This window comes from Lactuca sativa, chromosome 4, assembly GCF_002870075.4.
Source record: "Lactuca sativa cultivar Salinas chromosome 4, Lsat_Salinas_v11, whole genome shotgun sequence".
Classification (NCBI taxonomy): Eukaryota; Viridiplantae; Streptophyta; class Magnoliopsida; order Asterales; family Asteraceae; genus Lactuca; species Lactuca sativa.
This window is the reverse complement of record NC_056626.2, coordinates 40,993,272-41,009,553: the sequence shown is the minus strand read 5'-3', so window position 1 is coordinate 41,009,553 and position 16,282 is coordinate 40,993,272. Positions and strand designations below refer to the sequence as shown.

General features: G+C 33.9%; 1 protein-coding gene across 2 annotated transcripts; it reads left to right on the top strand.

Annotated features, from left to right (window-relative positions):
• Positions 1 to 1,660: 1,660 nt before the first annotated feature.
• On the top strand, positions 1,661 to 4,119 carry LOC111917814 (E3 ubiquitin ligase BIG BROTHER-related). 2 transcript variants are annotated; one of them, XM_023913457.3, is made up of 6 exons: positions 1,661 to 1,719; positions 1,814 to 1,881; positions 2,326 to 2,489; positions 3,226 to 3,367; positions 3,492 to 3,601; positions 3,762 to 4,119. In XM_023913457.3, the coding sequence occupies exons 3-6, from the start codon at positions 2,355 to 2,357 to the stop codon at positions 3,786 to 3,788; spliced, it is 414 nt and encodes a 137-aa protein (XP_023769225.1). In that variant the 5' UTR covers positions 1,661 to 1,719; positions 1,814 to 1,881; positions 2,326 to 2,354; the 3' UTR covers positions 3,789 to 4,119. The 2 variants fall into 2 exon arrangements, with proteins under 2 accessions (XP_023769225.1, XP_052627300.1); XM_052771340.1 differs by having other exon boundaries at positions 1,662 to 1,881.
• The last annotated feature ends 12,163 nt before the right edge of the window (positions 4,120 to 16,282 follow it).

Genomic DNA, 16,282 nt, shown 5'->3' with positions numbered 1-16,282 from the left:
CCAGCGGTCGAACCGGTTAAACCGGTCACCATACCGATTCAACTAAAAAACTGGTTTTTAAAACATTGGTCATATGTGAACACTTCCAAAAAGTTTGTTACCTAGATGTATACAAAAAAAATAGTTATCCAAATGTTAACAAACTAAAAAGTTAATTACCTTGATAAGTCAATTTCTTTTCTTTTTTATTTTACCTTCTAATTTTGATTTGATATAAAATTTAACCTAAATGGTAAATATTTTTAAAACCACACCATTTTGATAAATATCTTTTTAAAATACATTACTTTGTTAAAAAAAGAACTCTAAATTTGACATGGAAAAAAACACATAGTGGTTTTCTAGAACTTTTATTATTTAAGATATTAAATATAAAAATTTAATTTTACTAGAGACTACAAGTATAAAAAATGGAGACCGACAATATTAAAAAAAAACATTGTTTGATGAGTTAAAACATAGAATATTGTTAATAGAGTTTCATGTTTTGATTTGCATTTCAAGTTATGGTTTTCAATTGATCTAGTTCTCCAATTTTTTCGGGTATCAATTTCCTGCAAGGATTGTGATGCAATAGGCTGTGGTGGTGGAAGATTTGACGAAGAGATAGTGAATTGTGGTGTTGGTTTGCCGAAGTTGAAGGATCGAAAAAAGATGGGATGGTGAAGACGTCGATGTCACTAAAGATGAAAAATAAATAGAAATTGAGGATGATGAGAGATGAGTTGGTGACTGGTGGGACCTAGATTAAATTTCTCAAATGTGGTTTCAGGTTTAGGGCGAGGATATACAAATATTTAGGGTCTATTAATTTTATTAAATATATAAAAAAATAAACACATAAATAAGAAAATTAATCAAAAAATAAATTAATAAGGGCATAATAATCTTTTTAGATAAGATATGGACCAAACGTATAACAAAAATAAATAGTAAAGACCATTCAAGTTAAAAAAAAAAAAAATAAGTTGATCAAACGCCCAAATTAGTCCAAACCACAGGGACCATTTTTGTACTTTACTCTTACCTTTTCGGTTTGTTCACATCCGATTAACTATTGTACATATTTAGGTAACGAAATTTTTGGAAGTGTTCACATATGACCTTTATGACCGGATGTAATCTGCTACAGCCAATCATAATGGTAAAATGTGAGTTGATCATAATGGTAAAATGTGAATTAATTATCATAATAAATCTATTTCCCTTCTTCGATACTCTATTCTAAAATTTGTTGTGTTGTTGTAACCAAAAATACAATTGCATGGGTATTTATTTTGTTTCCAAATTAACATGAGTGTAATATACAATGGCGGACATTAGTGGAACCCGAGGGTCCCGAGCCATTGCTCCGATTCCGACAGGTAGTCTATTTTTTTTCTACTAAGTGCAACGATTTAAAATACGAGTGCTACTATTAATTTAGATTTGTTAAAAAAAAAAATTTGTCACCCCTACTAAAACATTCTTTGTCCGCCACCGGATATATAGATATATAATTTCATGATTGTAATGTATACCAAATATTATTTGGATTACGAATCAGTATATAAATTAAACCATGAAAAAAAATTATATATAAAACTATCCCTTATTTTTAATTTTTTTTTTATCATGCGGTAAATAGGATAAAATAAAAGTTATGAATTTGAAATAAGAATTATCTTCCATCACTCCGGAGAGTTCTGATAGTGTTCTGATTCCCTCCCCAATATTTCAGTATGCGAACCCAAGATTCTGTTCTCTCATCGTAATCCATTATTTTCTTCGATTTGTTTATTATTATTATCATATTATTCTATATATTTATCAGGGTTTCGTCGAAAATTTAGTCGTATGGAAATCCTTGTGAAATTATGCTATCGATTATCAACTATCAAGGTTAGTTTTCTATCTGGCTACTTCTGCTCTTTTTTTGGTTTTCGTTTTTCCAAATCTTGCCGACGAATTGAAAACCTTCGTTCTATATTCAATGCAATTTCATCGACTCAAACTTTTGGTTTTTGAAGCAAAATTACTTTCTCTCAGCACCAAAATCAACCAATTAATTTAGTTTTGTCGAGTCATATCATCATTGATCATTCAATATAATCCGGAATTTGGGCTTTATTCGAATCAAAACAGTTTTAATCTCATGTAACTCAAAGGTCACTTTGACATTTGAGAAAGTCAAATACCAAGTCCTTTGTGTGCTAAAGAGGTGTTTTAACTTTTAGGTGTTCTATAATGTCGAGAACTATTGTGTGATTTTTCTCACATTCTATAAACTGATCTTGGTTTATCATCTAAACCCTTAATTTACCTTTTTAATCACATTCTCCATAGCTCTAGATTAATCAACCTGCAAAATCGTCATGGGATGCTTGCTTTGTTGTTTTCGTGCCCCCGAAGTTGACCAAGAAGATGAAGATCCCGATGATGGTCAACACATTCAACAGCCTAATGCAACAACCAATAGAAGCACTGAGGTACAAGACATTGCATTTGAGGTATGTTTTAAATTTTTAATTCCATATGGCGTTGCATTGCATTGAGTAATAACATTTTCCTTTTGTAATGTTTTCATTGGTACATTTTGTTAATTGTATAATCGTAAGTGTCCTAAAGCTTGTGTAATTGCCTTAATTTGTGTTTTGCATGTGTTTGTGAACACTTATTATGGTATCAAATGTAAAAAATGATCATATAGACTACTTGTGCTCCATTAAAGAATATACTATACATTCTGACTTTTAGGGACAATACTTTGCACATTTTGACCTTGAAAATAAGTAAAGGTTGCAAAAATTAGATTTAGATTTTCAACTCATTTAATTAATAGGGTCAACCCATGTAACCTGTTTATTAATTTGGTTGGCTTAAAGTTTAAATTTCGTGACATGTAACATGTTTATTAATTTGGTTGGGTTAAAGTTTAAATTTCGTGACATATCAACTCGCTCACATGTTTAAATATATAACATTTAATTTAATTTAATTTAACATTTGAACAATTATTTGAGTTTGTAATTTATAAGTATCTTCCTTATTTAATAGGTTGAGTTGAAAAAAATAAATAGTTTGACGGTTTAATTAAATAGGTCAACTCGAACTCAATCCAACTTGACCCATTGACCCCTAAAAATTAATTTATTTGACTAGTAAGGGCAAATTCATATTTTATTACTTCAAATGTATCAAATGTATATTTTATTATTTCTAATGAATTAAAGTTTTGTGCTCTAGAGTGATGCTCTTCTTGGAAAAGGATCAACAGATGTGACTCATTCACAAGTTGTACGAGAACCCGTTCTCGAAAGTAACAAGTTGATCTCTGAAAAATCAGAAGATGTAAAAGAAGATAATGAATGTCTCATATGCTTTGAGGGTGAGTATTTTTTTTTTTTTTTTTGGCATTCTATGTTTATCATAAACTTATGTTAACTATATTATTTTAGTTTCCAAAAACGAGAATTGGAGCTAGAATCATTTGTTTATATATTTGGTTGTAGAATATACGCTTGACAACCCGAAGATTACAACTAAATGCTTACACCATTATCATCTTGGTTGCATCTTGAATTGGCAAGAAAGAAGCGAGTTTTGTCCCGTTTGTTCAAGGGTAACACTTTCTTTTCATTTTTTTTAACTAATTGTTATCAACTACCAATTATGGTCACATTTAACTAACATTTGAGGTTTTTACAATTAAGTTCAAACTGCAAACTAACTTGTTTGACCACAAAAGTCAAAGTAATGGATACTGAAATTTGAATTTATAGGTGATGGATTTTGAGGAGATGAATTGACTGTGAAAGCGGCCATCGGTATGGATTTTTTTAGTCAACCGTATCTTGAAAAAAATTCTAACGGAAGATTAAGAAATCTGTGTTGATGCATTGGAAGAGAATGAACATATATTGATTGAGTTTTTTTTTTTTTTTATTTTTTAATTTATATTTGGGAGTATATTAAAATTTTGGTCCTAATAGTTTTTGGTTTTTATAGAATTTCAATATCATAGAACATTGTTATCATCGGCTTTGATTTGGGTGTGATAGGATTTGAGTTTGAAACTACTTTAGAGTATAAAGAATGTATCACTATAAAGTTTAATGGAATATTCAACTTTTATTTAGAGTTTACATCAAGCTTTACATAGTTTAGTTAAACTTTTATTTAGGTCGGTGAGAATGGTTCCACTCTTGATATATTAATTTACCTGCCATGTAAACTTTATTTGTCATTTTGTCATACCTTTTCAACATCTTGTCATTTTGGAGTTGGTTTGTCATACAACATTTTTTTCCTTTATTTAAACAAATTAATCTATGTAAAACCTAAAATTTTCATTAACTTGAAAAGGAATTACAATAAAAATTAAACATTAACTGTATCGTGTTTGGTATAGTGAGTAATATCTTTTATCGAGTTTCATGAGTTTTTTCCTTCTCTTTTGCAATGCTTAAATATTGCTTCGAAGTAGTTTTTAAGTTGTCAACCTTGGTCGTCGTTTTATCTACGTCACTTGAACTGCTTGCGATCCATTTACATTTCGTTTTGCTTTGTCTCTTCCCATGGGGCAAAATAGGTATTGGAACTGCAATAGGCTCATCTTCGTTAAGGTCTACCTCGACATGCGCATCCAACGATTGATTATGAGTGGTTTCGAATGTTTTGGTTCTTTTAGAACCACACGTGTATAATTTTGAAGTTTTGATATCTTTCCATTTTTCAGAGTCTTTCACAATAGTCCAAAACAAAATAAATTGAAGAGTGCCCCCTTATCATGCCGGTAAATTGCTAGAGTTTTCTTCAATATTGTTTCATCATTCACGTCACTTTGCCACTCACACTTCACGTTCAAGAATATGGCGTTAAACTCCATGTCAACTTTGTTGGTGTTCTTCCACTTTTAGTAAAAAGGTGGTCATATCTGTCGTTCCCAACTCTTGGGTCTTCCAAAACGTTAACCAATGTATGTGTCAAAGCCTTCTCTTCCTCAACAGTCAAATTCTTACAAGGTGTCTTTCCTTTTTTTTCTTGGGTTCTGATTGAGCTTATCATGCTTGGGTATGATATAGTGTTTCTATTGGAATTGAGTTTGGGATTGGAATTCGAATTAGGTTTCTTGAATGGTCTTAAATGGGTTGAAATCATTTTGGGATCAGAATAGGGATTAGGATAAGGATTGGAATTCATACTCAGATTTAGATTGGAATTGGCTAGGATGTGGACTGAGATTTGGATTGGAATTGGCTAGGATGTGGATTGTGGTACGGACCGACACCAAAATAATGGAAAGCAGGGATGAAAAAAATATGGTGATCCATTTGAGCTTAGTAGAGTATGGGTGATGAACAGATGAAGGGCTTGAAATGGTTGTATTTTGGGTATTATTCTTATTTCTTCTTGGAGTTTTTAGGTTAAATTTTATAAAAGCCAAGTATGTTTGACATGTATGTAAAAGTGTTATGTCTTGCTTTTATAAAGATGTATGTGTCAAAGTAATGAACATATGTATATGCATAAACTTTGTGCATTTAAACATATAAATATACATGAATAGTAATAGCTTGAATCTTTAATATACTACAAAGTGTTATAACCTGTTTGTCATAATATGCAACGTCACATAAAAATCATATAATTTTGTATCATGTAGTATTTGTTGTGTGAACTGGTTATTTTACGATAAAATAGTCATAATACGTATACGAAAAGTTTATACTAGTTTATTCATAACAATATGGTATATTGTTAAATAATAATACTTTTATAAACTAGGTTTATTGTATTTTCGCATAAAAAGGTAATTGGTCTTTATAAACAAAATATATTGGCACATGTATCCCCCCCCCCCACCCCCCGGAAATAATTAAAATATTAAAAATGAGTCGTAAGCACTCACTTTCGTAGCGTGAACGAGGCTCGTGGTGTGAAAGTTGTCGTGAAAGTTGTCACATGATGTTCCTTGCTCTTAAAGCGAACCACCAAGTATATTTATATTTCCTAATAAACAAAAGGGTTAGTTTTGGTATTAATTATTAAGTATATGGTGGTCTTTCTTAAAATAAATAAACTCTAGGATTTGATTTTGCCAAAATCATACTTTAGGGGCTGATGTTGCGAATTATTCTCAAGACAGGGGTTAATCATGTGCAATTGAAACTATTTTAGGGTTTTAGGACTTAACTTATTAGGTTTTTCTGGGGGAGGGACCAATTATGTTCAATTTTAATGAAAGTTTGATTTTTTGCTTTGTCCTTCGACCGGATCAAAATCAAAACTCATTTTCTTATTGAAGCTCCATGACCGATCCAGACAAGTGGATCCATTTAAAAAAAGATTAGGGTTTTTCCCCTTTTCTTGTTTTGATCAGGTGATATTAAAGGAAAGAACGAATGCGCCAAAAGGAAACATGAAGGCAGTAACATCAGTCCGACGATCGATGATCAGTTTTGGGTTAAGGGAGCGTCGTCGGTGGTTGTTGATGTCGAAGAAGATGGAGTCTCCGGTGTTTGACGAGGCTGAATGGGGGAAGCAGCGAAGCTGCTATGGTCTTCAGTTTCTTGCCTGATCGAAGGGACGAAGATGAACAGAAACAAATGATGAAGGAAGGCACTAATGTTCGTCTATCGCCTCGCAAGCCGATATGGTCTTCGGGGGTTCAATGAGGCCAGAGGGGAAGGTGGTTGAAGCAACGAGGATACACCCTTCTGACTGTTAGGTGCGAAGAAGGAGGATCAATTGGTGACATAGTGAGTTGATAGGTCGGTGGTGGCTGGCAAATCGCGAGAAGGGGTGAGGGGTTCGACGATGGCTGACCAGGAAAGCCGCAATTGTTAGGAAAGATTCTTTGTGTAACGCCTGTGTTTCGTAGATGATGTCATAACTCATTTTGAAGTAATAAAGATGAATTATTTGACTATTACATAAATTATGTGAATTTATGTGCTTTATACTTATTTATAAAGGTATAATAAATAAAGGATAAAAATAAGCGTTAAAATTGAAGTGTTATATAAACCTGATATCGATAAAGAAAGTTGTAGTGGTCGTGACAAGGATTTCAGACATATAAAGAACGCTAAAATCCGAGTTATAACGAAGAAGTTATGACTTGTCGAAGTTTCGCAACAAAACCGACACGACGCTCTGTGACGTAAAAAGTGAGTTTACGATAAAATGCTTTTTAGCCTTAGAGATTTAAACAAAAGTCATAGTATACGTTAAACCGAGAGAATGCATAAAAAGAACGCCCAAATCTGACTTCGTACGATGAAGTTATGATTTTTCTAAGATTTGACATATCAGTGCACAACCGGGAATTCGAATTTTATATCGAGCGGTTTTTGGCCAATGCAACCTAAATGAGATTTGAAGATCTCATTATTAGTAGCGCAACAGTAAAAAGACAGACGAAAGCGGACGTCGGATAAAGAAGTTATGAATTTTTAACGGACTTTTCATGTCTCGGCCTGTTAAAAATATAACTTTAAAAATAAAGTCAAAATTAGTCGACGGAGTCTAAACGAAAGTTTTATAGTACGATCGCACCTACACGTGGATATAAAGAACGTCGAAAACGGAGCTCATATGCGAGAGTTATGATTTTTAGAAGTCGAGAATGAGCTGTGCGAGTTTGGGTGACGTGGCGCAATCCTGGCTGTAGATTTGTCCCCACGGCTAGCCACCAGATGGTGAAATGTGGCATGGACTCGGTGAGTAGGTTCACTGACTCGGCGAGTTGAGCAGTTTCCCAACCTATAAATAAAGGTGAGGGGGTAGCTCATTTCACACCAATTCCCTCATTCTTTCTCTCTCTAACACCCTAAACCCCCCAAAGCCTAGGGTACCTTCCTAGCACCAGAAGAAAGCCCCGGAGCACCCGAAGGCTCCAAGAAAAAGAGTTTTTTGGTTTGAAACTCTGCCCGTGTAGAGCCCGGTTTTCAAGCAAACCTCCCGGTTTCATCAAAGCGAAGTGCTGTCCAAGTTGGAATCACCACCTTAACAAGTGAGTGTATAGTCACTTTCATCTTACACATAGATATGAAGTATTTTATATCAATTAAGCTTTAAGTGTATATATATTATCTATTTACTTGAGATCTATGCTGGATGAGAAAGATCTAAACCTCTTTCTTTTTAGATCTGAACTTTTTCCTTCAGATCTAGACTTTTTCTTTCAGATTTAAACTTTTCTTTCAGATCTGAACTCTTTCCTTCAGATTTAGACTTTCTCACTTCAAATCTGAACCTTTTAGATCTAAACCTTATATATAAATAATTTATACTTGAGATCTATGTTGTATAGAAGATTTAAACTTCGTTTTCAGATCCGAACTGTATATGTATTTTTTTTTTGTCAAATCTAGACATTTTTCTTCAGATCTGAACTGTATATGTATTTTTACTTTGAGATCTATGTGGGGTGAAAGATTTGAACTTTGTTTTTCAGATCTAGACTAATTATGTATTTTATATATACAAATATGTTGGGTAAAACATGGGTAGATGAAATAGTTGATGTGTGATGAAATAAAATGACGAGAGGCATCAATGTTGACGTTGATCCAATCATCTAGCGGAGTATGGATGACGACCACGAACTTTTCTAGGAAGTCCAGTGGAACGCTAGCAGGCTCGCCACTTATAGGTGTTTGTGAACGATGTGTTCATCGGTGTACTCCACCCCCCCCCCCCTAATGGTTGCCTTACGGACCAATATGGTTGAGGAATCCCCTTAGCAGTAGTGTCCACCTCGAATGAAAGTCCTTAGGAGAGGTCCCTTATAATAGATGCTGTAGGGATGTAAAGTGAGGATAATGGGAACGGGTAATCGGGTTGAATAATTGTTGAAAATAATAAACTTGTTTATTGTAGGTTGAAAACCCTATATGCTCACCAGACTCCCCAGCCTGACCCACTCAGTTTCTTGTATTATGTGTACTGGCAAAAGCATAGTTGGATGATCTGACGAGAGATTAAGGATTTTAGGCCAGTAGAAAATAAATAGAATGTTGTAAGACCTATGTTGTTTTAAGGCCAAAATTTATTTTGTGGTCTATGATGTTTTTGGTTTATGCTTATGACCGGTATCGATGTTGACATCCCGAGTTTGTAATATAATGAAAATACATTTCTTTAAGGAAATGTTTTGATAAATCTTTATCATATTTTGTTTTGGGAACAAATTCCGAAACACTTTTCTTTAAAAATTTACTCCGCTTTTATTAAAAAAACATAAACGAAATCGGTCTTTTCTGGCCGTAAAAATGGGGATGTCACAATTGGTATCAGAGCATTAGTTTAAGAGAACTAGGAATTTGTAGGATTTCTAGACTTAAACTTAGAATGTTAAGCGATGCAATAAGGATTTGGAATTGTGAAATGAGCATCATTGAAATGTTGTCAATTGATCTATTTCACAAAGTAAAGACCATAGAAAACATAGTGTGCATGTTTGGAGCATGGGACAACTATTGTTTTAATTCAAGTATTGAGTTGATAAATCGAAACATTATACAATGAATAATGTGTGATCAATATGGTGATCAAATAAAAGGTGTTTTATTTATATTCATAAGTTCTGAGACCATATTGGATTCGATTATTCTTGTGTTTCACTTTGCATGTTTTGACTTCCCGAATAACTAAGTTATTCAAACTATCCACAGTCGATCATACTTTGGAAGTAGGTATTGAGGCAAGACTGTCATGAATGGGTCTGTAGTTTGTCTAGGTGTTTTAGACATAGTTGCAGTGTTCATAAGTACTCCTGGAATAAGATTCGAGTATTGGATTCAACCCACACTCATCTGAATCACTTCATGGATTTTATCACGAGTGATTATGAGAAGATAATATCTTATATTCTTGAAATGGAGACATGTGAGTTGTAGTTGTGAGTCGGTTACACATTGACGTATGTAAACACACCAATAACTTGGTGTTATAAAACATATTGTTGTGTGTAATTTGATGAGTAAGTACAAGCAAGCATTTGGGTCAAAGTTTATCCGTTCCTTTTACCCCGTGTGGATAAAAGTGATATCTGTGGGCCCCTCGATGATTTAGTGATGACACCCCTAAGTGCTTGGCCAAGCCTGGACTGATTTGATTTGTTCAATTAGTCAGTCGTCATAAATCGAAAATCAGGAAACAACAGATGGACAGAGAGAATGATTATAATCCATGTCTCAGTCCATATGATATCTAGAATGGAGGAATATATGATCCCTTATCTAATGGACGCATCATTGACTAGGTCAGAGTTCGAAAACAGATTTTAAGAGCAATGATTGCTAGTCGGGTTGTGGAGTCGTACTTGCAATAATAGTTATTAGACTTATCCAAGTGGAAGACTGTTGGATTAGGTGTTTAAGCCCATAACTATAATTGGTATGTACTTGACCCGAGAGTAGCATGGTCTATTTGGGTTGCATATCACCATGACAATTTGAGAGGATGGACTTTTGAGAAGAGGTTATTTATGATTTGTTAATATATTATAAGTTCTAATATATTAATATGAAATCATATTATTTAATTAGTATTGATTAAAAATTAATTTGGAATTAATTTTGTGATCAAAAGAGACTAATTAAATATAAGGGGTTGATTTGGTAAATCATTTATTCTTATGGTTTGGGCCAATGATCCATGATTTATTTAGGTTGGGCTAAACCAATGTTACAACCCATGGGTGATCCATGGGGGTTTAAACCCATGGAACCTAAGGAATATGGAAGGTCATACACATTAGGGTGTACATGGTGTAACCCTAATCTTGCCACACTATATAAGAAGCCCCTTAGCATTCAAAATGGCACACTAATGATCCTGGAGTTCCATGAGCCGATTTTAGGTGCAAGAATATTATCTCAAAAGCCATCCTTTGTCCAAAGGTGTGTTGTGATTCCATTTGAGGTGCAACACTTGGGGCACTAAGTTCTTAAAGTCCAAACTCAAGAAGTTCTACAAGCTACAACAAAGAGGTAATTCTATAACTCTCTTTTATGTTGATTATGTCATTTCCATGCTAGTTGTAAGCTTAATGCTTTTAAAACAATATTGCATGTATAATTAGAGAAAACATAGATCCAAAACATTTAGACACGAGCACTAGTTTATTTTAGGAAAGATGCGTGTCTGACGAGAGATTATGGATTTTATGCCAGTAGAAAATAAATAGAATGTTCTAAGGCCTATATTGTTTTAAGGCCTAATTTGATTTTGTGGCCTATGATGTTTTTGGTTTATCCTTATGATATTTAGCGATGTTGACATCCCAAGTTTGTAATATAATGAAAATACATTTCTTTAAGGAAATGTTTTGATAAATCTTTATCATATTTTGTTTTGGGAACAAATTCCGCAACACTTTTCTTTAAAAAGTTACTCTGATTTTATTAAAAAGCAAAAACGAAATCAGTATTTTCTGGCCGTAAAAATAAAGATGTCACACTTTGTCTTCATCTGATCGGGCTAAAAGGGAAGGAACAATAGGAAGTAGAAAAATTGATGCAGGGGCTGGCAGATTTGGCAACCAAAGAAGAGGAAAATGGAAGCAGATGGGGTTCGACTGTGGTGCTCGATGAGAAAGATGGAGACGGACTGTCTCCTTCAAGCGATTGCAGGTAACGGATGGGGCTGCTTCATCGATCCCGTGTTCTTTCTTTTCTCTTTTTTTATTGTTTGATAGAAATCATTGGGGTGTTTGGGTTGGGTCGTTTGATAGGTATGAACAAGAAATCAAATGGGGGGTCTCGGTGGTTGAAGGTAATTGGATGGGGGGTCTGATCTGGCAGCCTCCCTTGCTCTTCTTCTTTCCCTTCTTCTAACTATATATGTGATGTGCACAATACTACCCACTAATTTTATAATTTATAACCTAACTACCTTAACTAACTAAAATGCACCTAGGCAGTGTACCTAGTCGAATTATAGAATAGTTGGGTAAGTTGGGTGTCGATCACAGGGAACGGTGTTAACTAATTTATTTATCTACTACTAAATTAACCAAATTTTAGAGGAAAGATGGGGTTTTATCTGATTGTGCAAGACCAGACGAAGTTAAATCACAGAATTCAATGAGTTAATTAAAAACACTCATGTCTAGTTCGAATTAGGCCTGTCGAAAAAAACCGAAACCCGTTCTAACCACCCGAACCGTTTCGAATTTAGGTAGAATGGGTCGGGTAGAACGGGTAATGGGTTTAAACATTTGGGTAATAAGTTAACCCTATAATAATATAGGTCGGGTTTAAGGTATGAATATTTATTTTCGGGTATACCCGAATACCCGAATTCGTTTTTTAAATAATACCAAATATACAATGTAGTCACGTACGCACGCTTTAAAAAAAACCCTTCGTTACCTTCTTATGAACGCCGGCTCGACGCAAACTCGCAAAGGAAATACGACGCTGAAATCCTGAACCCTAATATACAAGGTGCACAAAAATAAAACCAAACATCGATAAGAAGTGTTTTTGTTATAAAATGATGAATTGTTGTAGTCTATATTAATACGTCACGAATTCTTCAAACACACTTGAAACTCTTTAATTAAAAAAATCAAAAGTGACATTTAAGAAATTTTTGGGTATACCCGATAATTTCCCGACCCGACCTTAAACCCGAATACCCGAAAACCTGAATTACAATATAGGTCGGGTATCGGGTATTATTATTTTAAGGAAATACCCGTTCGACCCGACCCGACCCGTTCTACCTGAAACCCGAAAATTTTACCAGTTCGACACCCCTAGTTCGAATTCACTTCGTCCTTATGGCTAGCTAATAATTATGGATTATCAAGTTGGTTATTATTATATTAGTAATTTAAGTCTAACTTTACTAATAATTAATTAATTCATATAAAACTATGTATGGTCACACACAATTAAACACAGAACCAATTATGATTATGAATATGCTATGTAAGATTTATTATGCAAATGCAATTATGGTCATAATCTACGTTCTCTAGCACAATTAAATTTATTTACTTTATTTACTAACTAAGATTGGTCAATCCTAGCTCGAGCAATTTAATATTCACTAAATCACTAGGTAAACAAGTTCATGTAGTTAATAGCACTAAGCTACACAGAACATGAATTTAAGCAACTAAAGAAACAAACATAAGCATGCTAGGTAACGATAAATTAAGCACAAGCAACTAACCAACTAAATAAATCCATGTAAATTAATCTATTCATAAGTTTGAAGCTTCATCTAGCTAGATAAGAGTAGCTAGATTCAGCTGATCATAATAGCAACTAACAAACAAACACAAACTAAATAGGCAAACATGTTCATAAGTATCAAATAAGTAACTAAATTATGAACCTCTACTCCCTTGGTGTTGAAAACCTTTTTCCAGAACTTCTCCTCTGCTAAAATTCGTTTTGTGGAAACCCTCCAATCAGCCAAAAGTCTTCCAAGTCGTAATGGGCAAGGGAATTTATAGTTTTCTGATTTCCCGAGTTCACGTCGTGAACCATAAAGATTCACATCGTGAATATGAGATAAGCGTGTTCGGTAAGGACTCTTTCACCCGCATGCATATCTTCTAGAATTCTCCACTCATGTCGTGAATCATGAACTATTCACGTCATGAGTGCGTCTTTTGCTGACTTTTTTTCGTTCTTCTTTTCTTCAATCTCCAAAGTTCCATATTCTGTCAATTTCAGTCCCTATCTTCGAAAATGCTTCTCTTTGGCTGCAAATAACAATTTAAACTTATAAGTACCATTATTCTATGCAAATAACCAAAATATTAATAAGAATGTAAATGAATATTGCCTAAAAATGTGCATAAATATGGCAATATCAAAATACCCCACACTTGTTCTTTTCTTGCCCTCAAGCAAATCTAATTATTAAATCAAACCTTCATCACTAATATTTCATAAAATAATCCAACTCAAGCTCAACCATTATGCTAAGACCTCAATGCATGCATTTGTGTCTAAAATTTTTCCTAAGTAACCCCCCTCAAGTCTAAATACTCACAATCCTCATAAACATTCACCCACTTTTTTTTAACAATGCTCATTTTATGCAACCATCCGAATACATCCGCAGAAGACTACCCTAACCTCTAAGTATTTTTGTAAAGCTACCCAAGCATACATAAACTAGAGAATTACAACTTTCTAGAAGATACCACAACTTGGAGCTCTTGAATTCTTCTTTTCTTTGATATTTGATCTTTGATTTTTTTGAATTCACCACCTTTTTGTGTAACTTTCGTATCTTCAATTTTTGAGACATTAGAATTTTGATCTTTGATCTTCATACTTTGATACTTTTATGCTCCAAAATTCTTCAATTTCTTTACTTTTGGTAATTTCTCTTTTTTTTTACATGTATATCTCACTTCTTCTTTTTTCACTCAAAACCTACATGCTTAAGCAGGGGCGCTTAACTTCAACTTTTATTGGGTAAGACATAGCTCTCTTGGATACATTTCAAGTCTAGGATGCTAAATATATTGCATCCCTCAAACTAAGCGAGGTTGTGATTTTGTCCCATGATTTCATTAGAATAAAGGAGGCCACAAATGCACTATAACGTATATCGGCTCAACTAAACATTTAAGCTCTTATCGGATCATCCTAAAGCAATACTAGCAACTTAAGTTTAAATTAGTATTACTAGAACTAATTAGACTATTATTTCAAATCTATGAAAATTTTTAAGATTTCCTATAATTTCTAGCAATTTACTTTTCTACCCTCTACCCCACACTTATTACATACAATGCCCTCATTGTATGCATAAAATAAAATTAAAAAAAAGGGAGAAAAAGGAACAGACTCCCCTGGGATAGAATTGGCAAGATCGAACTCCAAACGTGTAGTTGACATGTGCATCTTGAACATGGAACTTCATCTAAATAGGAACTTGGACTTGAACTCACAAAAGATGTAAGTAAGCCAACAATCGAAAAAAACGAATCGAAACTTCAATCTTCCATAAGAGTGGTGTAAGTCTTCAAAATGTATACAATAATGTATAGTAGAGGAAATGGCCAGAATGCTCGTCATAGAAACACCGAATTTTGTGAAAATGGGAAATTCACGACGTGAATAGTAGATGTTCACGTCGTGAAAACTGGGCGACTGAAAAAGGAAACCGCTCATTCTTCTTATTACTTTTTGTAGTGGTGTTGATTATGATGGCATGTGCGGAATTAGAAAGATCTAGTGAATCATCATGTAAAATCAAGAACACAAGGAGTAAATAAATCTTTGTAAGCTCTTATTAGATCAAGAAAGAATATACAAATGGGTTTGTACAAAGTTTCTCTCTCTAGTCTAACACTCCAAATGGTTCACTTCTTTCATAATGAGAATCACTCACTTCCTATTTATAGGAAAGACTCAACCCATTTACACATACAAAGAGGAAATCCTAAACACTACATCCAAGCATGACTTTGCACCCTAACATTCTCCCCCTCAAAGTTATGATTGGATGTCCGACTTTAATCTCCAACGAGCAAGCGCGATTAAGACCAAACTCCCCCTCGAAGTAACACCGGTCTTCAAATCCGCAAATGAATATTCGACAAACCTGAGAAGCTTCGAATACCCATCATTCTCCCCATTTTTATAATCAAAAAATGATTATAAAACCCACTAAGAATGAGAAGCGCCCGAGGAATAGTCTTCACAATACTCCCCCTTGATGTGTACCAAAAATGAATCACCAAAAATCTTGCACGGAAAAACAATCACGGAAAAGCCACAAAAATTTCCAATTTATGAAATTTTTTGACTTTTTGGGTGAAAGTTGCAAGATTTTTCAAAAACCGGGTAAAAATTGTCATTTTCTGAAACTTGCAGTGACCCGTTGTGCCAAAGAAATTGAGAATGATTTTGGAATTATGAGAATATGATTTTGATTTTTGGATTGATCTTAAAAAAAAAATTGGATCAATCAATGAGATTGAAACGGATTTGATCCAATGAGGCAAATTGATCAAAAATGAAAAACGAAAAATACTAATCGAAATCATGGATATTTTGGAATCCATTTGAGAATTTGAGTTACCTTTTTCACGAATCGAGATCCATTTTCAACGAACGAATCAAATTTGGAAGATCTTGGTTCTTTTTTCGGAATGAGAAAATCTCCAAATCGAACATTGTACCACCCACCATGCGAGATGTACAACTCGTTCTTCGTGTTCTTCAACGATCCAAGAACATCTTCAAAAGAACCACCAACACTTTTGGGTTTTGACTTCAAATTCAATTCAACACTTGGAGATTGTTGCTTTGGA

Excerpts from the sequence above, each read along its gene's own strand:
- LOC111917814 (XM_023913457.3), top strand. The coding sequence starts at position 2,355 with ATGGGATGCTTGCTTTGTTGTTTTCGTGCCCCCGAAGTTGACCAAGAA. Across the intron at positions 3,368-3,491 it reads ATGTCTCATATGCTTTGAGG|AATATACGCTTGACAACCCG; the intron begins GTGAGTATTTTT and ends ATTTGGTTGTAG. Across the intron at positions 3,602-3,761 it reads TTTGTCCCGTTTGTTCAAGG|GTGATGGATTTTGAGGAGAT; the intron begins GTAACACTTTCT and ends TTGAATTTATAG.